This window comes from Atractosteus spatula, chromosome 18, assembly GCF_055471065.1.
Source record: "Atractosteus spatula isolate fAtrSpa1 chromosome 18, fAtrSpa1.hap1, whole genome shotgun sequence".
Taxonomy (NCBI): Eukaryota; Metazoa; Chordata; class Actinopteri; order Semionotiformes; family Lepisosteidae; genus Atractosteus; species Atractosteus spatula.
This window is the reverse complement of record NC_142723.1, coordinates 2,221,830-2,245,873: the sequence shown is the minus strand read 5'-3', so window position 1 is coordinate 2,245,873 and position 24,044 is coordinate 2,221,830. Positions and strand designations below refer to the sequence as shown.

General features: G+C 46.5%; 1 protein-coding gene across 3 annotated transcripts in view; it reads left to right on the top strand.

The window, feature by feature from the left end:
• Positions 1-24,044, top strand: part of snx29 (sorting nexin 29) — a 109,736-nt gene that overhangs the window by 35,918 nt on the left and 49,774 nt on the right. For all 3 annotated transcript variants that reach the window (XM_088936522.1, XM_088936521.1, XM_088936523.1), the window contains exon 15: positions 12,267-12,373. In XM_088936522.1, coding sequence (XP_088792648.1) covers positions 12,267-12,373 — 107 coding nt within the window. The remainder of the gene's footprint in view (positions 1-12,266; positions 12,374-24,044) is intronic.

Here is a 24,044-nt window from a genome sequence, read left to right as displayed (position 1 = left end):
GGCTGACGGGAGCTGCTGGCAAGGCCAGCCTTCTCGTTGAAATGCTGCAGATGCAAGTGATCCAGTAGATCGCTTTTAGCTTGGAGTATTGCCCGAGCGAGGTGATGGCCCTTTGCGAGTTCATTTCAACGGCTCCTTTATCGTATGTTAGCAGGGTGAGTCATTTGGGCACAAATTCTCATTTACGGTGGCACCCATGTGTACAGCGTTGCATTAACCTGGCTCACAGGGTGCTTGAAAAAGAATGAATACCTAATGTCCCCCCACCCCCCAGATAAACAGAAAATACCTCTGCTTTCTTCATCTGGAAACCTATGGAATTTCCCCCTCTTTTTTGCGAAAGGACACGTTGCCTGTGCTTTTAGCTGTAATGGCAGTATACAGGCCACTGGGTGGCAGCCCCCCTTGCTTCCTTCTGCCTGTGGTTCCAGCTACGCTGTTGTCGGATTTAACTGGATGTGATTTTAAGTACGCAAAATTCTTTGGCCTTTGCGGAATGGGATTAATTTTGTTTTTTTGTGGTTCTTCCCCGCTGCGAAAAATGAGTGGTTAGTGATTATGAAGCAGGGGAGAGAAGAACCAGTGCGAAACCAGCAAGCTGTGTGATTACTGTGTGCCTGTATTAAAGACAAGGTCCCACCCCCAGATATCTCAGAGCTTCACACACCGGTGCCGTTACCCTTTTATTCTGAGGGTTTCGGTTCTTCAGGACTGCAGTGGCTCCTGGCTCAGGTGGTGTCTGCCCAGCCCGTGCCCCTCAGCCTCCTGATGGGCAGCAGGACAGCCCGGCCAGCCTGATGCACCCATGTGAAGTAGAGCTGATATCCATTGCCATCTCCACCTTGTCATTCGCCTGAGTCTCGTACACGGCTAGTTCCGAGCTCGAGCCGCCTTTGTGTTCTGTCCCTCTTTTGATGTCGAGTTTTCTGATCCCAGTTGTATGCGATCCGACTTTGTAAAGCTTTGTGATAAAAGACAGGCGATGCGCAGGGGATTCTCCTGCTTTTGCACAGAGTTCATCTGATGTGCGACACGGAAGGGGGGGGGGGGGGGGGTCTTGTACTTCCGTGATGGGGAGGATGTCACTAAAGAGCCAGACGTGTAAACCTGGACAACAGAATCCAGCAGGCGCTGTGTTTTCGGCTGATCCATCTGTGTCCCTCCTGCACCCTCAACCAGTAACTGCCTCCGGTGAAATCACACCTCAGAACTGTTGACTCTAGGAGTTTACTTATTCTTTATAAGTGGATGTCAGTCTGTTTTATAACATCAGCTGCAACCAACCCACACTGGACAACAATCGACACTGGAACACAGCTTGAAGGGCTCTGGCTTGGTGCTGATTTCTGTTACATGTAACATTAACTATTGGTACCTATTGTGTTATGATGAATTAAAGGTGAGCAGGCAAAAACACGAGAAGTCTCAAACTGGAGATCTGAATGTGTGAGCCGACGTGTTAACGATGGATGAAAACAGACGGGGACAGAAACAGCCGAAAATGAATCCTCTCGTGGATGTCTACCAACAGTCACCTACAGACACTCAAATATTTACACAGACCGGGAAGGATGTTAATCAGGTTGCTGAAATTTTGTCTCTTACTTCAGGCGCTTAAACCAGGAACATCTGCTAAACAGCAACTGACTCCTGGAGGGCATCCAGGGAAGCAGGAGGCAGATTGGAAGATGGTAGCATCTGGCAAAGAAAGGGAAAGGGACTGGCCATGCGAATAACAGTCTCTGGGCCGTGGAGACAGTGCAGCTTGTTTCTTGCTACCGTTTCCATTTATCTTCAGTAATGCCAGCCTGCCACATCTCTCGGCGGCCATGCTGTAACCTGGTTCCATTAATAAAGAGCGCTCTGAGACCGCTCCACTTTCTCGGCCTGCCCCAGTCGCTGCTCTGCCGGCTTGAGTGCGAGAAGCCGCTGCCAGAGATCATTAGAAAGTAAAAGCTGCGCGGCGAAAAATTAAAAATTCATATAAATGAGCTGATTAAGTAGGCAGCTTCGAGGTTTGTCTGGAGTTGTATTATGGTAAGGGAAAATAACAGATGATTACAGCCCGCCATGCATACCTAAACTGTAAACCGCCGTGCAGGAATTACACAACGAATCCCTACTAATCAGCCTGCGCTGGGTGTCCACTGGGTTAAGGGAAGTCTCCTGCAGCCCTGCCGGTGAGCCACGAGGCCCCGCGTGTCCTGAAGTTGGAGTTCGGTGACTGCGGTGTTACCGTGGAGGGTCCCTCTGGGCAGTGCTGTGTGCCAGCCCCACTGAACGGGCGCAGATCCCTGCCTGCCGACAGCCCGGCTTACCCTCCTCACGCAGGAGGAAGTGGAACAGCAGAGGGAGAGCCGGGCAGTGCGAGAAGCGATTAGCCTTAATTAAACTGCGGTGATAAATTGAGGAGGGGCAAAGGGGGGGGGGGGGAGAGAGCGGCCTGATTTTAAATTAACCGAAGCAGAAGCCTCCCGGTCAGACATCTCTGCCGTGAAGCTTCTGCATCTTCCGCCTTTCCTGTCAGACCAGTGGGGCACCAGTCCCATGCCTGGGACTGGAGGTGGGGGGGGGGGGCACAGTGTCTGCAGGTCTTCTCTTCAGCTCTGCTCTTAATGACATCTGTGAGCTGATCGTAAACCGGCACAATCGAGCGCGCCGCTTTTCCAGGGTCCCCCACTGGCCCATGATTTGAAGAGATGTAGAAGACCTGAAGGATTCGGGCGGTCACGGGCGGGAGCTGTGCCCTCAGAATGTGGACGTTAACAGAGCGAGCCAGTTGTCGGCCAGCAGCAACGTTGTATTCTGCACCAAGCTTCCTCGTTTTGAAGACTGGGTCCAACTTCTAAAAGAGGGTAGGCGAAACGTGTGCACTCAGCCCTTGTGAGTTCTCTTTGGCTGTCTGGTCTGTCTTAAGAAATGATTTGGGCTGTCTGTTTCAGCGGTCACGTTAGGCTCTCTGCCCAGAATCCTTTATCTTCCCATATTAATTTAGTTTAGTCTCCTCTACAGGCAGAAGGGAGGCCATCGTAGTGGCACGGTAGATAATCCTCTGGTAGATTAAGTGCTGAATGTCTTCATTATGGCACGTTTGTTTCACATCATTGCGTGTTTTTACTGCCAAGCACCTGAGGCCGGTGATTTAAATGAAAAGCCCCACTTAGAAGTGTATATAAAGTGGGCAGATAGGCGTTAAAAAGATTTTTTAATGCAGGTTTAACAGGTTGTACAAAGTACTCAAACCATCTAATTGTTTGGAAAGGCAGTCTCATGCTCTGCTGTGCAACAGGAAGTGCACCATTTCCTAAAAACCCACCTTGTGTGTGTGTGTAAGAAATGCAGCCTTCTTCCAGGAGATCATACTGGTTCAGAAAAAGGTGCTATTGAGACACCTGTCTGTTCTGCCCAAAAATTCCTCGTCCTCTTGGGAAAACAATTCTGAGAATCTAATTAACTGGCTTCATGTCCAGGCTCGGGGGCTTCTTAAATAGGCCACCAACATAAAATATCTGTTTTCTGCTCCCATCTGACCACTACTAATCAATGTTATAGATCAGAAACTGCTGAAAAATACAAAGGAAGGCGCTGATGAGTGGCATTTTCTCTGACATATTGTTTGTCTTCTACTGTAATTTATTAAGTGAACATAGACAGGGATAAAGACCTATAAAATATGTGAAATGATTAACAGTTCTAATGCTTCTCTTCTTGCAGTGGCTTATAGTGTATTAACTGTAGCACCTCTGTGCCTGGGCAGGGCCTTTTGCTGATCTGTTTAAGCAACATGAAACTGTCGGAATCCTGTGTGATGCGGTTTTCACAGTTCTCCCAGGCAGGATCTGCAGGGGCCCAGGACAGGAGAGGAGAGGCGAGCTTGTCACCCCTCCAGTCCTGACTGTGTCCTCACCGAAGGAGAGGCAGCTGGGTTGCAGTGGGTTTTCGAGACAACACGCTGAGTTTGTTACACTGTTCCAAAAGCAGCTGTCTTTCCGTTTGGCTGCTTCTTTGCCTGCAACTTCTCGCGTAACTCAGTCTCCCCTCTTTCTCTTCACTGCAGTATCAGGGAGGGCAGCGGCACAGGGGCTGAGAGCAGATGGATGTGCAGTGTGGCTGCCCTACGCTTTGCATTCCACTTCAGCCATGTGAAGCTAATGAAATAAAGCCATTCGTTTAGTGAAGTACGTTGCCGTTCGGTGCAAAGGCTGCTTGGTGCGCGATTAAACCAGACACAAGTGCTGCTTTGCAGAGATTGGCCGAGGGTGCTCCTAAGGCCAAGGGGAAAATGCCGTTTATTTTGTTGGGAGCTGATGCAGGAAAAACGGGTGGGTTATGTAAGAGTTATTCAGAAGCTGCGACATCATGCTTGGGCATTTCAGATAGGAGCTCCAGTGTTATGGGCAGTGTTCTCTGCTGGCTGTGTTGCATGGACGCACTGAAAGCAATCCGAGTAAAGACACTGGAAATGTCCTTGGATCAACGGCAATAATGTCATCTAATCGTGCTCCCTTTGGGTCTCAAAGCGCGCTCTGAGCAGTTCCTTGAAGTTTATGTCCCGCGAGGTCGTTTTTCTGGAGTTGGAAACCATTTCTCGATCTGCTCGTTCCCCGTTGCGAGCCAAAAATGTAGTAATCAAGCCGAAAACATGCCTTCAAGCTTTGAAATCTGACTGCACCGTTCCAAGGACTGTGTGCCGTTTTATCGAACGCAGTGTGCCATACCGTTGGGTTTAAGCTCAAGAGGACAGAAAGAAATAAGTGGTTGTGCCTGCTGTTATTTCTCTCTCGTTTGATCTAAAGATATTTCCCCTGTTTTGTTTTTTCTTCTTCGGGCAAAATGTAGTGAAGGGAAATCAGGCACCCGCCTGTCTAGGAAGAGCGTGAGCAGTAATGAGTTGCTGTGTCAGCTGTGAAGATCAGTAGTCCTAGCTGTTGGTGAAGACGGACTGTCACCCTGCCCCTCAGGCCTGCCTGCTACTCTGATCCTCTGAGGAGGCACAGAGGCAGAGCTGCTGGTTGGCTGGCCAGCTTGCTTGAAAGGAGAGCTAGCTGTGCTATAACAGGGCAGGAGCGCCGGGCTCCTGCGGTTCTGCTGTTGTGAGTCTGGAGCTGTCGGTGCATCAAATCCCTTTTCTCCAAGTCACTCCTTGGCAATTTCAGAAAGCACACGTGATCCGACAGAAAGTTGTAAACCCCTACTCATGCAAGCGCAGAGGAACAATCCAATTAACAGTGTTCGTCGGGGTACCAAAACCCATTCTACAGTCTCTTGCCTGTAGTCTCAGGTACAGAGTACCGGCGCTGCTTCAGACATGAAAGTCTTGGGAGTTTCTTCTCTTTTTGTCTGAGATGGAGAGGAAAAAAATGCTGCTCGTCTAACCGGGAAAGATTGATTGAAAACCTTGTTTTTTTTAAAAGTGACAAATGTTTAGCAAACTTTCAGAAAGACTGATTTAAAAAAAAAAGTCTTAATGTGTTAGTGACAGCTGTGATGGGCCTGTCAGGAGGGTTTGAATCATCTGAAGGTACAGAAGTCATTACTCTTCCTGGTTAAAGAGATCTTCTCGACTGGCAGATCTTATCCAATTAATTCACATGCATAGCCAAGCTGCAAAAAAGCTGAACACTCCAGAATACAAACAAGAGACAGCTGTTATGGTACAACACCTCCTTGAATGTTAACGCGATGACAGGATTGCTATGGAACAGCTGCCTTTGTTTTGGGATTGCAGCTAATCCTTGGATTATGCTGGTTCACCAAGTATCACTGTATGTTGTTACGTTTCAGTATCGGGAATAAGTCCCAGGATATTTAACTGGAGATCAGTAGCTTCAGCAGGGCCTATGTTCTCTTCGTTGTTGAACCAGAACATGTAATCCCTGGCTCGTAAAGTTTTGTTTCCCCCCTGTTTCTCTCCTCGAGCAATTTAAAGACAGCGGCAGAGACTTGTTGGACGCTGGAGTGACGCATCTTCCTAGTTTGCTTTGTATTCTAAAATTGCGAAATGTTGGTGGTGCTGATGACTCTCATTTGTCACTCTGTAATCTCATTTCCTTTCATAATAGAACGCTGATAAGATCAGAATTTCATTGAGCAGGCTGGCAATGGAGATATCGCTGGGCCCCTCAGAATAGCCACTGTACGCAAAATGTCTAAATCTTACTTGCTAATGCACCACAGAATGTGAAACACCCATATTTGTAAATGTATAAATTGGGAGAAGACATTGGTGATGAAACACTTGTTTTGTCGTCTCTGAAAGGGTGCTGCAGGTTGTCTGACCAGTTGGATATCGGGCGGCGTGTGCAGTCGGGCTTGTGTGCTGTGCAGATGTTCGAAACCGGCTGGCAGCGTGGTCACCTGCCGCAGCAGGAGTTTCTCTGAGCTGGTGTACACCTCATGGAGTGTGTCCAGTGGGTTTCATGCCACCAAGGATACCAAGTCTAGGCCGGACTTCAGCTTCTAATTTATTATTGTGCCTTGAAAGTTAAAATGTTGTCCAACCAGATATGGCGATTTTTACAATCCTTGACATGCTCTAACTTTCTTAAAGTAAAAATGCTTAAACGCACTACAATAATGAGCTTCAGGTGACTGACTCAGTGTTGTGTGTCTATATACATATTTATTCAGTGAATGTAGGTACACTGTTCAGTTTTTAGCAAGCATAGAGAGACCAACGGCCCTGCTGTAGGGTTGAATCCGATGGGGCATTTCAATTTTCCAGAATGCCACAGAAAGCTTTTATTCTGTAGCTGGATTTCAAACTGGCAAAGAAAAGAAATATATGCAGCACGCAGTGCACAGTAGGTGAGCTGCAGGGTTGTAATTTTACCTGCTTTTTATAAAGACTGTAGCGCACAGTCTTCTTTTTTCATTTTTCCCCCTGGACCTTGTTGTTCACTCCAAAACAAGATTCACTTAATTATTTATAGTCTGATGCTGCTGCCTTGCTATTTGGGGTGCAGACATCTCTTTTTGAGAACATACTTCTACTGCACTCTAATCAATTGTTTGGGATGAGTATTCTGTCCTTGTCTTCCTATTGCTTCTTAGTCTGTTAATGCTGCATTCTTATTCATGATCAGTCTCTTTTAGAGTAGCTTTATTTCTGTGCAGCTGTCTTCATTTGTTAATGCCATTACTTGCTTAGGTAGAAGACATTTAAAACAGTCCATTTTAAGCAAAGATCTCGCAATAATTCATTTAATCTTCTTTATCCCTTGGATTTATTGCTTTTTTTAGGCTTATTTATTGTTGCACAGTGAACTAAAGTTTGCTAATGCCTCGTCTTTTGTTTTGGAATAACTTTGAATAGCAGTGGTGAAGATTAATGCAACTCCAGCATCACTCCCATTGGATAAAAGAGAGCTACATTGCTATGAGGTACCATTTGAGTATCTTCAAACACCTTATAGATCACAGGTGTTGCGTCTTTGTAGATTTTACAAAATCTATGGTTTGATCTACCTTGTAGGCTGAAAGAAAAACATTAAGTGTAGCTTTTATAACTGCAGTTTAAATATTGTTTAAGTTGAACTCTGAGTTACATAGCTGATCTAATTATTTAACTAATAATTAGTTGTAATTACAAGGCTGAGGGGAATTTTATGTGTAACTATACCGGAACCAATTAAAAGTATTTTGCAATTGACAGCAAAAGTGATCCTATATAAAAGAAAAATCCTATATACTAAAAAAATAAGAACAATTACTATTTGGCAACTTTGGCTGGATTAAAAACCAGAAGGCACCAGATCCTCTGAGAAATTAAATAGAGACCTCTGTTCTACAACCTGTCCTATGGACAGACTGGGATCAGGAGGGATCTTTTGTTGAAAAGGTGCCCTGCAGAGATTGGGATCAGGACAGTTCTCCTCTGACAGACTGGGATCAGGAGGGGCCTGCTGTTGGTACGGTGTTCCGCTGACAGACCTAGATCTGCTGTTGGAACGGTGCCCTGCGGACAGACTGGGATTAGGAGGGATCTGCTGTCGGAACAGTGTTCTGCGGACAGGCCAGCAACCTAATTTCCCGTGAGGCAGTTGTCGATATTGCTCAAACTCTGTGCTTACGAAGCTGCCGTGTAGCTCAGTGCTCTTGACACTTATTGATTCAACTGTGTGTAAGCAGTTGAGAGAACAAGCCATCTCTAATCGCTCTGGTGAAGCAGTCACTGGGGAGTTGTCACCTGGCTGAATTTTCCCTGTTGATGCCTGACCTTTTCCTTCCCTCTTCTCTGACCAGCAGTCTCCCCTTTTCATCAGTTTTGTTTGTTGCTGTTTCTGTTTTCGTTCAAGTTTGAATGTGCGATGACGCCGAATCCATTTGCACAAATCAATTTGTCAAACTCTCCCAACGGCAGGAGGGCTCTCGCAACAGAGGTCTAGATCATCTTTCGGGGCTTTTGTGTTTCTCTTATTCCTGGATGGAGGCCGCAGCGTTTTCTCTGTTTTTCAGCATACAGGATTATAAATCCCTTGAACTGAGTTTGTTTCCAGCTACATACTTCTCTTCTTCCGAGGGTGGGGGGAATGAGGGATGAGTCACTTCCAAGATGTCCTTTTTACTTTTAAAAAAAGAAAAGTATACAGTGGGTGTTTGTTTTTGTTTCAAACAATTCATTTTCAAATTGTGCATGCAGATAAAAATCAGTCCTGTTACGCCATAGCAAATACGTTTGACGCCCCTGAGCTAAGAGGCTCGGGAGGGGAATTTCTGCAAATTTGGTCACTCTCTGAGTTGTGCAGTCATTTGCAGCTTTGTGATAGGGTATCGTTTAGGAGCTTTTCTGAGTCTCTAAGTCTTAAGATTTCCGCTTTCCATCTCCACGTTGATGATGAGACCATCCGTCCGCAGGGCGTCTTCATCCGAGGTAGAGGAGCACTGTTCCGAGTCCCTGTCTCCAGGGAGAGTCATTCATCTGCGCTGGCGGATGGTCACATGCCATCTTGTGGCGTGACCTGGCATTGCTCGGCCTGTATCTGTTAACGCTCAACAAGAAGATTGATGCCCTGCATGGCTCCCATGCCGTTTTGTAAATGGTTTTGGGGTCAGTGTCTGTCTTTCCCCACTGCCAGACACCCCCACTTCTTTAACCAAACTTGAGCTCAGCTGGCTGGACAGGTAGATATCGCCCTTCTGTAGACTCGCTCTGCGTCTTGCAAGTTGCGTGCGGACCAGACACACCCAGAAGATCCTTAAAAAAAAAACCTTCTTCTTCCTAACGTGAGACGAGTCCTGATTTCCTCAGGGGATTTTATGCAGTCAACTTTTGTGTACTGTATATGAGTTTAAAATTTCCCTCACCAAATTGGGAGAATGGTCCGTCTGCAAACAAGAAGTTAATGGTTTATTTGCAATATTTTGAATGATTCACGGGTTGGATTACATCCAAGTCTTATTTTAAAACAATTTCAAAGGCAGCGCTGCCGTCGGATTCGCAGTGTTGCGGCAGTGATCTGTGTGGTAATAGGGTGTGTGTATAATCCTGTCCGCCAGCACATCTGCTAACGGTGCTGAAAAAATGCTGCATCTAATTTGACTGATATCTGTTACAATTTGCTTTTTATATGTTCGAGTCACCGTGTGCGGTTTGGGAAACAGCCAGAGACGTTTCCAGTCTCTTTCTTTCCAGTAAACAGCCTCTGATCCAAGTGCTCAGGAATGTAATTTCTCAAGCGCTTAAAAGGGACGCTCGCTGTTTACGAGGAAGGAAAATTAAAAGGTGGAATTAAAGTGGATTAATTTTCCTCACGTCTGGCATGGCAGAGGTACACTGTATTCAGCATGCAATTTTGTGCCCCCATATGAAATTGTCTTGTCATTTTAAATTACTGTAGCAGCCGCCTCCTGTAATTTTAGCGTTATCAAAGCAGTCAAAATCTCTGATGTAAGGATATGCTGACTTTAACTGAAAGAGATGCCGTGAAAGCAGGCGATGTGTGATTTCGAAATTAAGGGAGATTAGTTTGATTACCGCACTTCAATTAACTTAGCTTTTTTTTAAACCCATCAGTGATGCTAATGTGCACAGGTTGTAGAGCCGCAGAAAGAATTGCATACAATATAATTGACTTGATTGCATGCCAGTGTCAATTCTGATGCGGCGCATGCTGTCAGAAAGAGAAATCTGCACTTTCTCTTAAATGTTGCAGTGGATGAATTGTATGGTTAACAACACTGGAGGTTTTTTTATCGCTGAATACAGAAGATCTGGACCATCGCTCCCTGGGCACCTCTTTGTACACAGCAAATAGAACAGCTGGAAATGTGTCAAGAGTGTGTTTTATATTTTTTCTGGTCTGGCATCACCCAGGGCTTCAAGTGTTTTTCAGGAGACAGTTTAAGTGATTGCAGGAAGACTGTCTCCTGGGTTTTAACAGACATGGTGGCACAATCCTGTGCAGTGCAGGAAACCCAAAGTCAGGTCAGGAATGATGTCTGTATTCACTCCAAGGGTAGACCAGCTGGTGCAGAAGACACATTCAGTGTCAGTCGTGGTACCATTGCCTTGGGCCAAGTATTGCAGGGCCTGGTAGACAGTGCTCTGACCCTGATGGTCATTCTAGTCTTGGGCATTTAACCTCTGATCTCACGTGTGGTGCTGCCCAGTGAATCAGGCACTCGTTCTCCGCTCTGGGCCAGGGTCAAAGATGATGAGTTCATACTGCACCCATAAGTGATCCGCATCCATTACTTGATTACATGTTATTGATTACTTGATTACATGTTATTTATGTTATGTTATTACATGTTACTGTTATTGCTATTGTGTTACTGTCTATTGTCTTATCTTCTGTCCTATTTATATAATGCACCTGAGTGACTAATGAGAAACACTTTTCATTATACTATGCACCTGTGTAAGTTTAATGACAATAAAGTTGAATTGAATTGAATTTCTGGAAAAGAACTGCGACAGGGAGCTGAGAACAGCCAATCTGTGTGTCTCACTATACTATATGTACACAGTGTGGAGTGCAGAGGAGGATGATACCCCTGTTTCTGGGAAGTCGGATTGTTTTGTGAGCTTTAGGATCTCTATATGTGTACACTGAAGGTGCTGGATGTCACCTTGGTTTCAGCAGATCTACTTGGACGTGTGAAGACACAGTAGCGCTAAATACAGATGTATTTGCATTTTTACTTAGTGAATACTGTTTGTTCAAGATACCTCAAACAGATAAAACCCACATTGCGCTCTAGGTTGCCTTGTGCTTTGGTTTCTACCTGAACCTGAAGATCTCTTTAGCTTCCTCATAAAATCTTCTTTCAAAATGAGTCATTCATTATGAGTCCGCAGTGCTTTTTTTATTTGTGTGTTTCTTTACATTTTAAAACTGAATACACAGAGTTTAAAGTCAGGAGAAAATTATATTTGGTTCTCTGAGAGTTATGTGATCTGTCTGTTTGTGAGTTTTTTGTTGTTGCTGAGATATTGCTTTCTTTCAGAGCCTCTAGCTGCTTTAAAATAAATGTTTTATGGGGCTGTTGTTCTGTGTTCCTCGCTCATAACCAGCGATGCACACGTTTTCAAATAGCCTCCGAACAAAGTCTGATCCATTTACTCGGGATCGAAAGAATCATTCCTCCTGCAGCTGAAAGTTGTATAGGCAATCATTTTTGTGCCTTTCCTCAAAAAAATGCATTAAACAGGTATGGAGGCCGCCGGGAGTTATATTAGTCTTTTTAGTAAAGGCTGAAATTGATTAGCCTCTTTACAAACTTCAGAACCAGCCATGTCACACTGTCAAAGGCGCTTCTACGGGAGGAAGCTGGGAATTGTATCAGCTTGTCTGAACCGTAAATCACTTGCTAAGTTCCTCATATTTAGATAGATACTTTATTGATCCCGTGAGGGAAATTGCAGTGCAACAGCAGCCAGGCACAGTCAACACTGTACAGTGTTACGTACTAATACAGTAATACAACAATACAATACAGTAAGCACAGTCAGTGAGAAGTGCAGTAAAAATGGAGTATAGAGAATTGCACACAGTACAGAATATACAAAACAAACCAGAATGTACAGTACACAAGAAGATATATTGCACAGTATAAATATATTTCACATTATCCACAAGCATATATTGCACACCAGCTGTAAACAGAATTCATGTTTAGTCCCAGAATCTCAAGGTTAACAGCGAGCCTTTGTAAATGAGGAGAATAGACAGCGCTGCTCTGTGCGGCTGACTGCTGCCCAGCCTCTACGGTGGCCTCCTAGCCCGCCCTCGTGGCTCACTCTCTCCCCTGTCCTCCGGCAGCTCTCCCCGCGCTGGGGAACGGTGACGGCGCCCCGCCCGCCCCCCCGCCCAAGCCCGCCGGCGACGTGGAGGAGCTGGCGGCCAGCTACGAGCGCAAGCTGATCGAGGTGGGTACCCGCCGCGCTGCGCCGGTTCTGCCACGCCAGGCTCGCGGTTTCAGATCAAATCAAGTTTATTCATCAAATGCATATCAATACAGCATGCAGCAGTAGGTGCTGGCGATGAAATGTCTTTTCTGTGAGCTCACAGGAATCACAAGAATCACAAAATTAAGGTTACATGATAATAGATAATAATGTAATATGATAATAGATAATAATGTAATAATGATGGATAATAATGTGATAATGTAATTCAAAGATAGCCGCGTCCGTCTCAGTCGAGGGGCCCAGTTCCATGTGGTTGGGTCCAGTCCTCTTGCTGAGCTCGGGGTGTCTGCGTGGGAGGGACCGACTGTGGGGGGGGTTGAAGCTACGGACTGGTGAGGCTGATCTCGAAGAGAGTGGCCTGTGCCGTCGTCCCCTTTGTGCGTTCTGGTAATAGGATTTTTTTGTGCGTTTGCTTTTCAATACAAAATGTGTTTTCTGAAATACTGGGGCACCGGGGTGTGGGTGAAAGCTGCCTCCAAACTGCACATTCCTCTCCACAACACTGATCACGTCCACTGAAGACGTTCATTTCTGATCTTTTTGAGTGATCTTGACAGAGCACGTTTGGTCTTGGAGAAACCGTAATGAAGGCCATTGCTGAGCTGAAAGGCCGTAGGAGGGCAGGAGGTGTCAGGATGGAGGACAGCGCTGGTTCCAGCTAGTCTGGGTGCAGACGCGAGTGGGAGAGCGCTCGAAGCCTGTTTGAACTGAGTGAGGGAGGGAAGAGTTCGGCTAATAAAAGCGAGAGACCCAGGGAAGAGAACGTGAGAACGTGAGTTTGTCTGCGCTCGTGTGCCGTCACTCCAGAGCCCGATTGATTCCAGCCCTGGTGATGGGTGATCACCTATTAGTAACAAAGAGTCCTTCGAACTATATCATACAGCGTGCTCTGCAGTACAAGGCTTTCGTGTGAGGAGGAGAAATAATTGAATCTCGCCGCCCAGCTCTTCCAGGATCGTCTCTTGTCCTCAGTGTTTCTGGGCGCTGCTGAAGCAGAAGTCTCCGAAGAGGCTGTGGCCTCCAGCGTTCCTTCTGTTGCTGCTGGCTGTTATTGGTGCAGAAAATCCGGGCGGGAGTTCAGTCCATCTGCACACCACATCCGGGAATCCTCCGCGCTCGGACACGAACGGTCGTTTCTGATCTCGGGCTGTGTGTCGTCACTGCCGTGTCGCCACTGCAGGCGCGTTGCTGCTGTTTGTTGCGTTTGTACTGCCGGGGAGTGTGAGGCTCCGACTCAGTCCTGCCCTTTCTGCACGTTGTTGAGGAGCGCAGTGATTTCATGCTGTCTGGGGCAAAGCGCGCTGAGCGGCGCTCTCTGATTGCGTTGGGGTTAGCACAAGAGTGTGACTCGCATCACTAAGGCTGTTTTTTTTTTCCCCCCGACTCTTTGTCAGGTCCTGTGCTTAACTGCGGGACTTTGATCTCAACGCAGAGATCTCGGCGCCCCAGGCAGATCAGTATGACTGTTGCCACAGAGGGGATGTTACAGTGGAGCAGCCGTAGCAAATAAGCATAACATGTATTTAGAAGTATTTTCTAATAGCTGTAAAAAGATGACATGAGTTGGAATGCACTTGTCCAATCTCTGCTTTTACCTGACCTCTGACCCCTAATTAGGCCATCTCCTCAGAGCTTGGATCCCAGCTGGGCTTGGGCAGGTGTGTGGGGGAATCACATTCCCCAGTACCCAGCTGTTCAGCCCCCTTCTCTTAAATGGTAAAATACAGTAGGAACCAAAAACGGAGAAGATGAAAGAGAAGCTTCTCTCGTCTGTAGCAGAACCTTCCATCTGACCCCTCATGTGTAAGAACATCTCTGGTCTCCCCCGGCGACCTGTGAGGGGGTGTTCTTCCAGTCTGCTCCGTATCGATCGCAGCCCACAGCTCCAGCACTCGGTCTCCCAGCCAGAGAGGAGGTGGGTCAGAGAGAGGCAGCTGTTCTATTTTTTGGTTCCGTGATGGAGGGGGGTGGGGGGGCGATCACGTACGGACAAGGGAACGGCAGTCTGGGGCGAGGCTGGGGAGGCTGGCGTGCTGTGGAGAAGAGCGCCAGAGTTGCGAAATAAAAAGACTTCCTTCAGGTGCGCCTGGGAAGCTCACCCTGTCAACTGCTTTCATTCTTGTCTTTTGTTAAGAACGCCAGCGAGAGCTTTATACAAGAAGACGGTCTTTTCCCCGGGGAGCTCCTCGAGCGCCGTGTTTCGAATTTTATATCCACATCGTTCCGGGCTTCTTGCGAATTGTGTTTGAAATGAAACACATTGTTGAGCACTGTTATTTAGCAGTCAAAGTGGTTCTCATTATATCTACTGAGAAGCTGGCAAAGAAGAGGAGTTACTAGCAGAGGTTCTGCTGTAACTGTAGCTGTCTCTGCAGGGACGTGCATGTGATATTTTCTGCATGTTAGGCCTTCTTGGTTACTAGAAATATTGCATTGCTTACAGATTTGTCCCGTGTCTGTGTGACACCTGAACCAGCTCTCAGCTGGCAACCTGTTTGCGAAAAGGTGGTCCAGAGTTTTTGGCGGCAAACTTTTTTTTTCCCCCGCACAGCAGATCGTGGCCATCTGTGCTTTGCTTCTCTTGCCCCTGTGCGACTGAATCATTCTGCCGATTCTGCTTTTTTTGTTGTTGTTGTTGTTGTTTTTGGTGGAGGACCCCGAAGATGCGCTGTGCCGTGTCTCCGTTGCGGCCAGGCGCTGCTGGAGTTTGCCCGGTGCCGGTGTGTGGGGGTGCAGAGCTCAGAGGGGCTCCCTGGGGCTCTATCCTGGCAGCGAGGCTGTGGGGCAGGGGAGGAGAATGTGGGTCAGGCTGTCCTGCGGGGCCTGTCAGCACAAAGCCACTTGCCTTTGATCTCCAGACTCATTAACATCCCAGCATCAAAAAAATATAACAATTAGTACTCCTTCGGGGATTCTTTGTGCTTCTTTCAGCCCATTTGCAAATGGAGGCAGACCTGGTGTTTGAAGATACCGCTGAATCAGTGAAAAAGCGAACTTTAGCAATACGCGGATGTGACTGATCTTTTTTGGATTGTCAGAGTTTAGAGAGGAAGTTCCGCCGTTTTGGTACAGCTTTGTGCTACGGACTTCCTGTGGCTAAATTTGTGACTACATGCTCTTTCTTAGTTAAACGGCGCCCCGCTAAGGCACATGCGCAGCTAGATTTGTCTGTCATTTCTTTGTCGGTTCTGCATATGTTGCCCGGTCATGGGCATGTACCACTTGTACAGATTTACCAAAGAAAGTACTGCATTTCTGCATTTTAGCAGATCAGGTGGTTCCTAAATCGCTTGCTTGGTGTGTTTAGCCAGGACGCCGAGGTTAAGTGTTATGAACAGAATCATGTCATCTTTAACGACCAAGCAGTCACGACCTCAGTCTTAATTCTTGTCTGCCCTGCAGTGCTAATTTCACATCCGATGACACTGTGATGTCGCTGCTCTGAAATGGGGCCCCGATATCATTCCGGTCAGATTGCAGGACATCCCACCACGCTAGATTCAATTTGGAGAGACGCGGGTTCGTGTCGCTCTCTCAGTTCAAGGTCCACTGAAGCCCTTGCAAGAAAATAATCCCCCGCATTCTTCCTCAAGGGGCGTTTGGTGATACTGATCAACAACCCGATCTTCTGCAGGATGCACAGACTTTTGCTTGGGCTTTTAAAGGTGTTTTCTGGTAGTTTAAGATTTGAAATAACCCCGTCCTCATAGTCTTAATTTGTAATAAATAACCGGCAGCACAATTGCTTTCCTGAAGCGTGTCATAGCAATCAAATGCGTCAATAGCCATTCCCTGGGACATATAGGCTGCATTTTATGAGCACTTTTTCCATCATCCCCTGATAGCCTTTATTCCTCCAGCATGCAAGGGTTGAACACAGGGTAATATCCTTTATTGCCCTGCTAACAAAAGAAGAATCAAAAGCATGGTCTTATTGTAAGAGATGAGCACGGGCCAGGCGCTGGAAAGCTGGTGTGAGTGATTGCACCTTCCTGTGGTTATCCAGTGAGCCAGTTTCACACAAAGAACCCCCCTCCCCCTTCCCTCTCCACACACCACAATCAGAGGCTGATGAGGGGTCTCTGATGAGGCAGCCCGTCGCCTTTATTAGCGGGGACTTGATGAAATGAATATTCAGGCCCACTGCTGTGCATGGAGAGGGCTGCACTTGAGTGTACCGGAAGACTGTAATTAATATCATATGGAGCCAGAAATGATTTACTTTGTTAGCTTGTTTATCGGCTCTGATGTCCCGCCCCTCCGCCTCACGCTCACACACAGTCCTCTCTCTTGTGTAGTTCATTGCCCTTGGTGACGAAAATTGCGCCTCTGATCGCAAGGAAGAGCTTGTTTTAACAATCCAAATTCCCCGATGCTTTTCTGGAAATCCCAGGTGGCCCTTCTCCCCTTGCATTTCCTCATGTGCTGTTGATGTTGTGGCAGCTGCCCGTGCTCGAGTGTCTCGATGGCTGCTCTGTGGAGAAGAGCTCCGTGGCAGGGGCACAGGAAGCAACTTGTCCGAAATCAGACGGAGGCGAAGCTCTGTTCGTTTTACAGCGTTGACGCGACAGCCCTCGATTTTAAATTCTTCAGGTTGAAGTGGAATAAAAAATTGTCCCTCTGTTAAAACAGCGAGTGGCACCAGTGAGATCTCATTTAGAAGAGTGCGTCAATATTGGTGCCCAGGCCACAGGGAAGGAAACTGCAGCTCTGAATTCCAGCCCCTCCTGGTGTGGGCACTCATCTGGCCTCCCTGCCGCAGGTCAGAGACCCACTGCTTGGAGCTGGGTTCCCCCTGGGCAGAGGGGAGAGACCTCTGGCAAACGACAGCATGTCTGCAAGGGGGCTAACATTTCACAGGGCTGCAGATCCCTCGTGCTGCTGGCATTACAGGAGTTGCCAGGGCCCTTATTATTATGACAGTAGTGATAGCTGCAAAGGTAACGAGAATGTATGAACAGTAGTAACAATATCAGAAGTAGTCGCGGCTGTAGTGTCAGTGATATTATTATTAGTGCATTTGTAGTAGTGGAAGCTTTAGCAGGATCAGAACTGTTATTAATCTTCCAGACCGTGTCGGAGCAGTGAGAGCGAACAGTGCTGATCTGGGAAAGGCTGTGCTGGTAATAATCAGCTAATTATGAAGGTGATGATGACGATGCCTGGTTAGTCCCAGCAGAAGTCCGTCTAATTAGTGAGAAACATTCTCCGCTGCCTCACTCCATGCTCCCTCTCCCTGCTTTCCTGTGCATAAATTGTACCATAATGCCTGCGATTTACATCCCAATCCCACTGTTCCTCCCAGCCCGCCAGCCTCTGCTCTCCCTAGTTCTCCCTAAGTAGTCTTGGAGTTAATTCACTAGATGCAAGATCTTGTTTCAGGGCTGAGGGTGGCTGCTGTCAGAATGAGGGTGAAACCCTCTCTCATCAGAGGGGCACACACAGCCCCATCAGAAAGCCTTTCAGTACAAAGCCGCAGGATGTGCTTCCTTTGCTGTACTTAAAGGGGTGAAGTTTATGTATCATCTGTCTTCTCTTATTTCAGTTCAAGCATGTTTCACGTCCAGTTACATGTATTATAAGTCACCCCTGGTTATTTTTGTTTAAGTTCTCCTAGAAAAACTGCAATGCGTAAAAGAAGCCTGCTGGGTTAGCCCCGGTCTCGCATAAATACAAGCCCATCCCTTACCAATGGGCTGCAACTCTTAAAGGTTTCCCCCCGGCTGGCTTTCCATAGTCTGCTAGGAACTAACTGCCTTGGCTGAAATCCTCCATCTTAAAGTGGCAGAGCCAACACCAGATAAAACATCAGTAATATGTACCGTAATATCACAGTGTGTCCAAGGAACAAAAAAAGCTGTTGAATGTGGTTGAGTCGGTGAGATCCACTTAACTGCAGTGACTTTATTCATTCCAAAAAAGGGTTTGGTTTTCCTAAAACCTGAACAGCAATTTCAGCCCAGATGAAAACTCTGAAAACCTGAAATTACACGAGCAGTAATCAGTGGTCTCAGTTTATTTCCAAGTAGCATTATGCTGCTGCCTACTAGAAACCTGCTTTCAACCCTGGGGTTATAATTTGCCATTAGCCATTTGGGCCTTAATGTGGTAACAAAGGCTTTGATGTTAAGCTAACCGAAGGTCATTTCTTACTATAATACACTTACTTTTGTGCTGAAAATATTATTGAAATGTCTTGTGTTTTCTCACACACTCCTGATTTGTGACTGTTTGAAACTACGTGACACAGAGGAAATCTACAGCACTCATAAAGCCAAAGAGCAGTAGACAGACGGGGCCGGTTGTATCCTCTTTGTGTTTGTCGCTCTTCCAGCGTGCACAAGGTATGGCGAAACATGACGCTGTCCCGAAACATCCGGATATTTGCCTTGGGGGGGGGGGAGGGAGCTTTTGCGCTTTTGAACAGTCGCTGTGAACAAGCAGCGGGTTCCTCGGGCAGGTTCCTCCTGTTTTCCCTGGGCTCCCCGGCTGTAGCACCTTACTGTAGGTCCCCTTGCTCTGCGCTCCCCTGGCCTGGATACGCGTGTTGGAGAGGACTGGTGTGACAGCTGTCTGCACACACCACCCTGTAGGTCACACCACAAGAGCCGCAAATCTTTGGAATGATAGTTGAAGGGAGGAAGACCCTATGCAAAGACCTCCAGTGTTACTGTCTAGCCTGCATGTTTATCAGGTAGGATTCACCGAGGATCGTTTGAAATTCTATTAGCTGAGTTCTCCGTTTTCTGTCTTTGTTGTGTGGGTTCGGGAAGGGCCTGAATTTAACAGAACACTGTGGGTTTCCCAGAACAGAGCTGCCCATCACCTGCACGCCACCGTTTCCTCTTCCAGCCCAGGAGTAGGAACAGATGCTCTTATTTTAATCGGCTTTAGTTTTAAATGACCTCGTTTTTTTCTGCAAGAATCTTGTTTATTTAGTCTGAAAGACGTTCTCCCTGAAAATAGCTTGGGAAGGTAACAGTCTGCCTGAGGGATGGATTTAATGGCTATGTAAAATAGGTTAGAAAATGAATAAAATAATGTAACCTTTGTAGAGATGTCTCATGAATTAATATTCCTTTGGAACTGTGCACTTTGGAATTTGAAACTAGCGTAGAAGTCACAAACTTTCTGACATCCCCCACGTGTGCTAAATTAAATCTGCAGTTAACACAAAATCAAAATTATTTCTCATTGTGAATTAATTAGGTTCCTTTGCATGGAAAAAAAAAGGCTTTTTACTTTGTTAAAGTCTTATTAAAAATCTAAACTTCTCAAATTAAATATAAAGTTATGAATTGTGAAACGGCACACCTGTGTTTTTTAATATCAGTCTTGTGCCCTCTGATAAAGCTGTGCAATGTTAGTTCCCCTGCAGGGGGCTATGAAGTTGCACAGAAACAGCTGGAGCTGAACTGACTGTGGCACTGTCACTGTGCGTTCTGTGGAAGTGCATTCCGGTGGGGGAGAGCGGGAGGAGTTCCTACTGCCGTCCTGCAGACTCGAAGTGGCACTGTCGGCTATGTAAACCGCCTGCAGGGTTCTCGGCATTTCTTGGGATCCTCTGAGTTTTTCAGTGGTTGGGTCTGTTGCGGTGAAGGTCATTTGTAATCTTCGAATTTGTCTAATGGCAAGATGTTGTGCTTCTGTTGGGACTACACGTGTGTGTGTATATATAGCCTTTATAAATAGACAGAATCCTAGCCGATTGTGAAAAACGTGCATGATGATTCACTGAGTCTGAACTTTGGAGGGATGAAAGCTTCCCAGAAACCACCTCTTCAGCAGAACTAAGCCGGTGCCTTTCCAGTTATGTGTATCATGCCCGCTTGCAGTGTATTATCGCTAACTGCACTGAAAGCACAACCACTGACAGACCTGTAAGTAGACTGTTGCCGTGACAACTAGATATGGGCGGAAATCAGTCCCACCTGAACATACTTAATACCTGGCTATTTAAGACCTGGCCTTGAGATATGATGGTGCTCAGACTTAGTTCCTTCTTACCTGGTCTCGGCCTTTTTCGAGTGTGCTGCTTTGTTTTGTCAATTGTGCCTGGCTTTTCGACTTTGCTTGGAAGATTTCCCTTTGGCATGTTGGTCCTACTTTTCCTGTTTTTGTTTTCATTTTTGCCTTATTCAAGGCTTTGCCTTTGGTACCTTTATTTATGCTTTCACAGACTTGACCTCTGCCTAATTGCTGATGTCTCCCTTCGGAGCTTGTTTGCTCTGCTCTGCTGCCCTGCCATTTAACTGTGTCCCATCTTCAGCTTCTGATTGCTACAGTTAAAGTAAGAGCATGAAATAACAAATTGCTGAACTCCCATGACCTCCTGGTTGGCCAGTCGCACAAACCTGTGTTTATCCACCTATACCTGGCGTCCTGCTGCTTGGTGTGTTTTGTGCAGCTTCTAGGAACAGTGGCTGCAGCCAAAACAGTGTCCAGTTCTCTAGCTGGGCAGTTGAATCCAAGGACACAGTCACATCACAATTAGATCTGCTTCCCGTAAAAAAGGATAAAACTTACAAAGGCGAAAACGGGAACTCGGCAGTGAGCTGAAATCTGGCATCATTCTCGCTCATCAAGTCAATGACTCGTAGCCCCTTGTCCCACTGCCAGTCTGCCAGGGAACATGTCAGCACCTGCCAGTCCCCATTGATGCTGTGCGCTTTATATCTGTGCCAGCGGGATGACCTGCACGCAGCTGCTGAAAAACAGGCCTCCTTTATTAAAACCACCGCCACCCGTGAGACCCCTGATGTAGCATGCCTTGATAGGTTTGAAGTTTCGTGCTGTGATCATCAGAAAAGTACATTCCCAGCTCAGCACAGAACGAAAAACTGACATTTCTCCTTCAGCGTATTCAGTCTTTGCTTTTAGACAGTGAGGCTTCATTTGCAGGATTCCTCCTGTCAGCACGTCATCATGCACTGTCGTATTTGGATTGGCTTTGTCAAGGTGCAATAAGCCATTTGCTTTTAGCAGCTATGGGCAAATGGAACAAATTGCAAGTGGGAGAAACCCAGCAGGAAGGCGTGCTCTGTGGGAACAGTTTGTCCGGGAACAGTTTGGATCAGGAAGCCAGTCGCCCAAGAGAGAGCTCGAGGCCAGGTGACTGTTTTCAAGTTCCTGGATGTGTCGTGCCGCACCAGAGGTAGAGAGATCTGACCAAAACGTCAGAGCCATGGGGACAGGAGAAATAAATCCATACTTTCCCAAGTCCCACATTGCTGACATGTTGTATTGCTGGCAGGTGATGAGTGAGGGTGAAAGAGGAAGGCACATAATGACACATTACACATAATAATACGTTCTTCCACAAACATATCCCCATCCAAAGTTTGCCTGCTCACTAAAATCCTGATCAGGATCATTTGAGTCTCATATTGTCCATGTATCAGAACTTCGTGTGCCTCAGGTTGACGTAGTAACGAGAAGCTTTGTGATTGGTAGGATCTGCACAGGTGGGAGGGGTATGGTGTTTGATTGGCAGGTGTGAGTTACCTGCTGAGGCACTGGAGGTGGCTGGGAGAGAAAGGAGTTGCTTGAGGAAAAAGGAGTTTTTGGAGAATTATTGTAGAGAGGGTTTGCGAGTTAATGGATGGTGGAGAGGAGCTGCTGTTGTTTGGTTTCGACATGCTACCTATCGATATCCTTTATAGTTTTCACCATGTCTTTCCAATCACATTTTTAAATCCTTCCCACCACCACTTCTCTAATAGAAGCAGAAAAACGTAAGGATGAAAATGCTGCAAATATCAATCAAATCTTTTTAGGGAGAAAGAAAGAAAATGCCACTGTGCTGGCCTGAGAGTTTTCTGAAATATTTTCGCTACTGTGTGCAGCTTCCTTCCTGCAGGGAAGCTGTTTTTTTCTCAGTGATATTTGTATGTGTGCAGAAATTGGGACACAGTAGCCCCCAGTCTCCTCCCATCAGGTCCTGTGCACTTCATCAAGGGCCCCCTGCTGGCATGCACGCGCACTTCACGGACAGGTTTGGAAATGAATTTCAGAGCAGCTCACAATTTTCAGGGCAAGCTGCCAGAGAGAAAAATGACCATGAATCAAGATGTCAAAAAGAAATCTTTTAAAAGAGGAACGGAGCTTGCTAGAGAGATTATTGCAATGGAAATCAGAGCAGTGTTCATGGAGTTGGGTGTGTGAAAAGACGCATTCAGCTTTTCTCTGGCTGTCGGAGGTGCTTATGGTGAACAGAGCTGGGCAGGCACTAGCGCCTCCTCGGATCTCTGTGAAAGTGTGTGTTTGCTCTGCTGCGTTTTTAGTCACATTCGTGAGTAGACACATTAGCACACCTTGCAGTGAGCTAGCTGGTCCCCCCCCCGGCTCGTCTCTCTCCCGCTGGCCTTATGTACATGCCATTAGGTTTGGAGGATGTTGTAGGCACTGCTCCTGTCCGTTCTTCATAGGCTGTGGTGTCATGGCCTTGGTCCCTTCTGTTGTGTCCACTGCGTTCAGCCCCGGTGATGGTCTGGCTGCTGCTGGTGGCCTGTCTGGTCTGATGCGGTCGGTGAAGGGCTCGCTCGATGATCCTGGTACACTCGTGCTGCTAGGAGCATGCTTGCCCTGGGTGTGTCTGTTTTCAGACCTGAGGAGTTCAGTTCCTTCTTTTTGGGCATTGCGTGCGCAGATGCAGCCAAGCTGAAATCAGCGCTGTCTCGGTTCCAAGAGGGTTATCACTGAACCCAGTTTGCGACAGCTGAGCGGGTCCTGTTGCCACCCTTTCCCTGACGGTAGCTTCTGCAAACATGTCAAGATGACACATTTGGGCTGTCAGGCATGTCAGCTCATGTCATCTGAATAAATATGCTTAATTTTCTAAGTATGAAAACATTTCAGCAGCAGCTGTCACCCAGATTTAATGTAAATAAACTTTTTAGCCATTTGGTGTATTTATATAACCCTGTCTTTATCTCCGTGTCTGGCTGTCTGTCTCTCTGTCTCTTAGATCTGATGAAAACTGACATACGGATTCCCAGGGCACAATCCTACTTCTGCGAGTCAGGATGAGGTTTTTTTCCTCTTCCCAAAATGTTGGCAAAAATTAAATTTAATAATGGACCGAGGCTCCATGCTGCGGACTTCATTTCTGCCTCTCAATAATTAATATAATCTTAGAAGAGGCATTAGCAGACTAGCACCTCAGTAAGGACTGGAACATTACCAAATGGATTTATTAAAAGGATGTAAAATAAATTAATAAAGTAACCTAATGAATCACGGTGGATTCTGTGCTTGCAGACAGTCATCTTCCTTTGTCTGGAAGGTGTTTTTGTCATTTTCTCTGCTGTCTATGCACTTTCACTTAAAAGCTCAGAAATGTGCCTATAAAGAAACTTTAAACACCTCGACTCTTCTATCAGCTCCAGCAGCAGGTTTAATATGCTGTGGTAATATGTACTTTCTAACAGCCTGAAGCAGGGTTTAGGAAGGTTTATAAAAACGTACATTTGGTGCATAGTTCAAATATGCATAGTTTTTGCATAGTTCAGATAGCATCACCCAGTTTAAACCGTGGACTCTGGACCGGCTCTTGGTATTAGTTTTGTGCGCTTTCTGCACTATTCTTGCATTCAAAACCCTTGTTTTTAGTTGTGTTAGCTTTGTTATC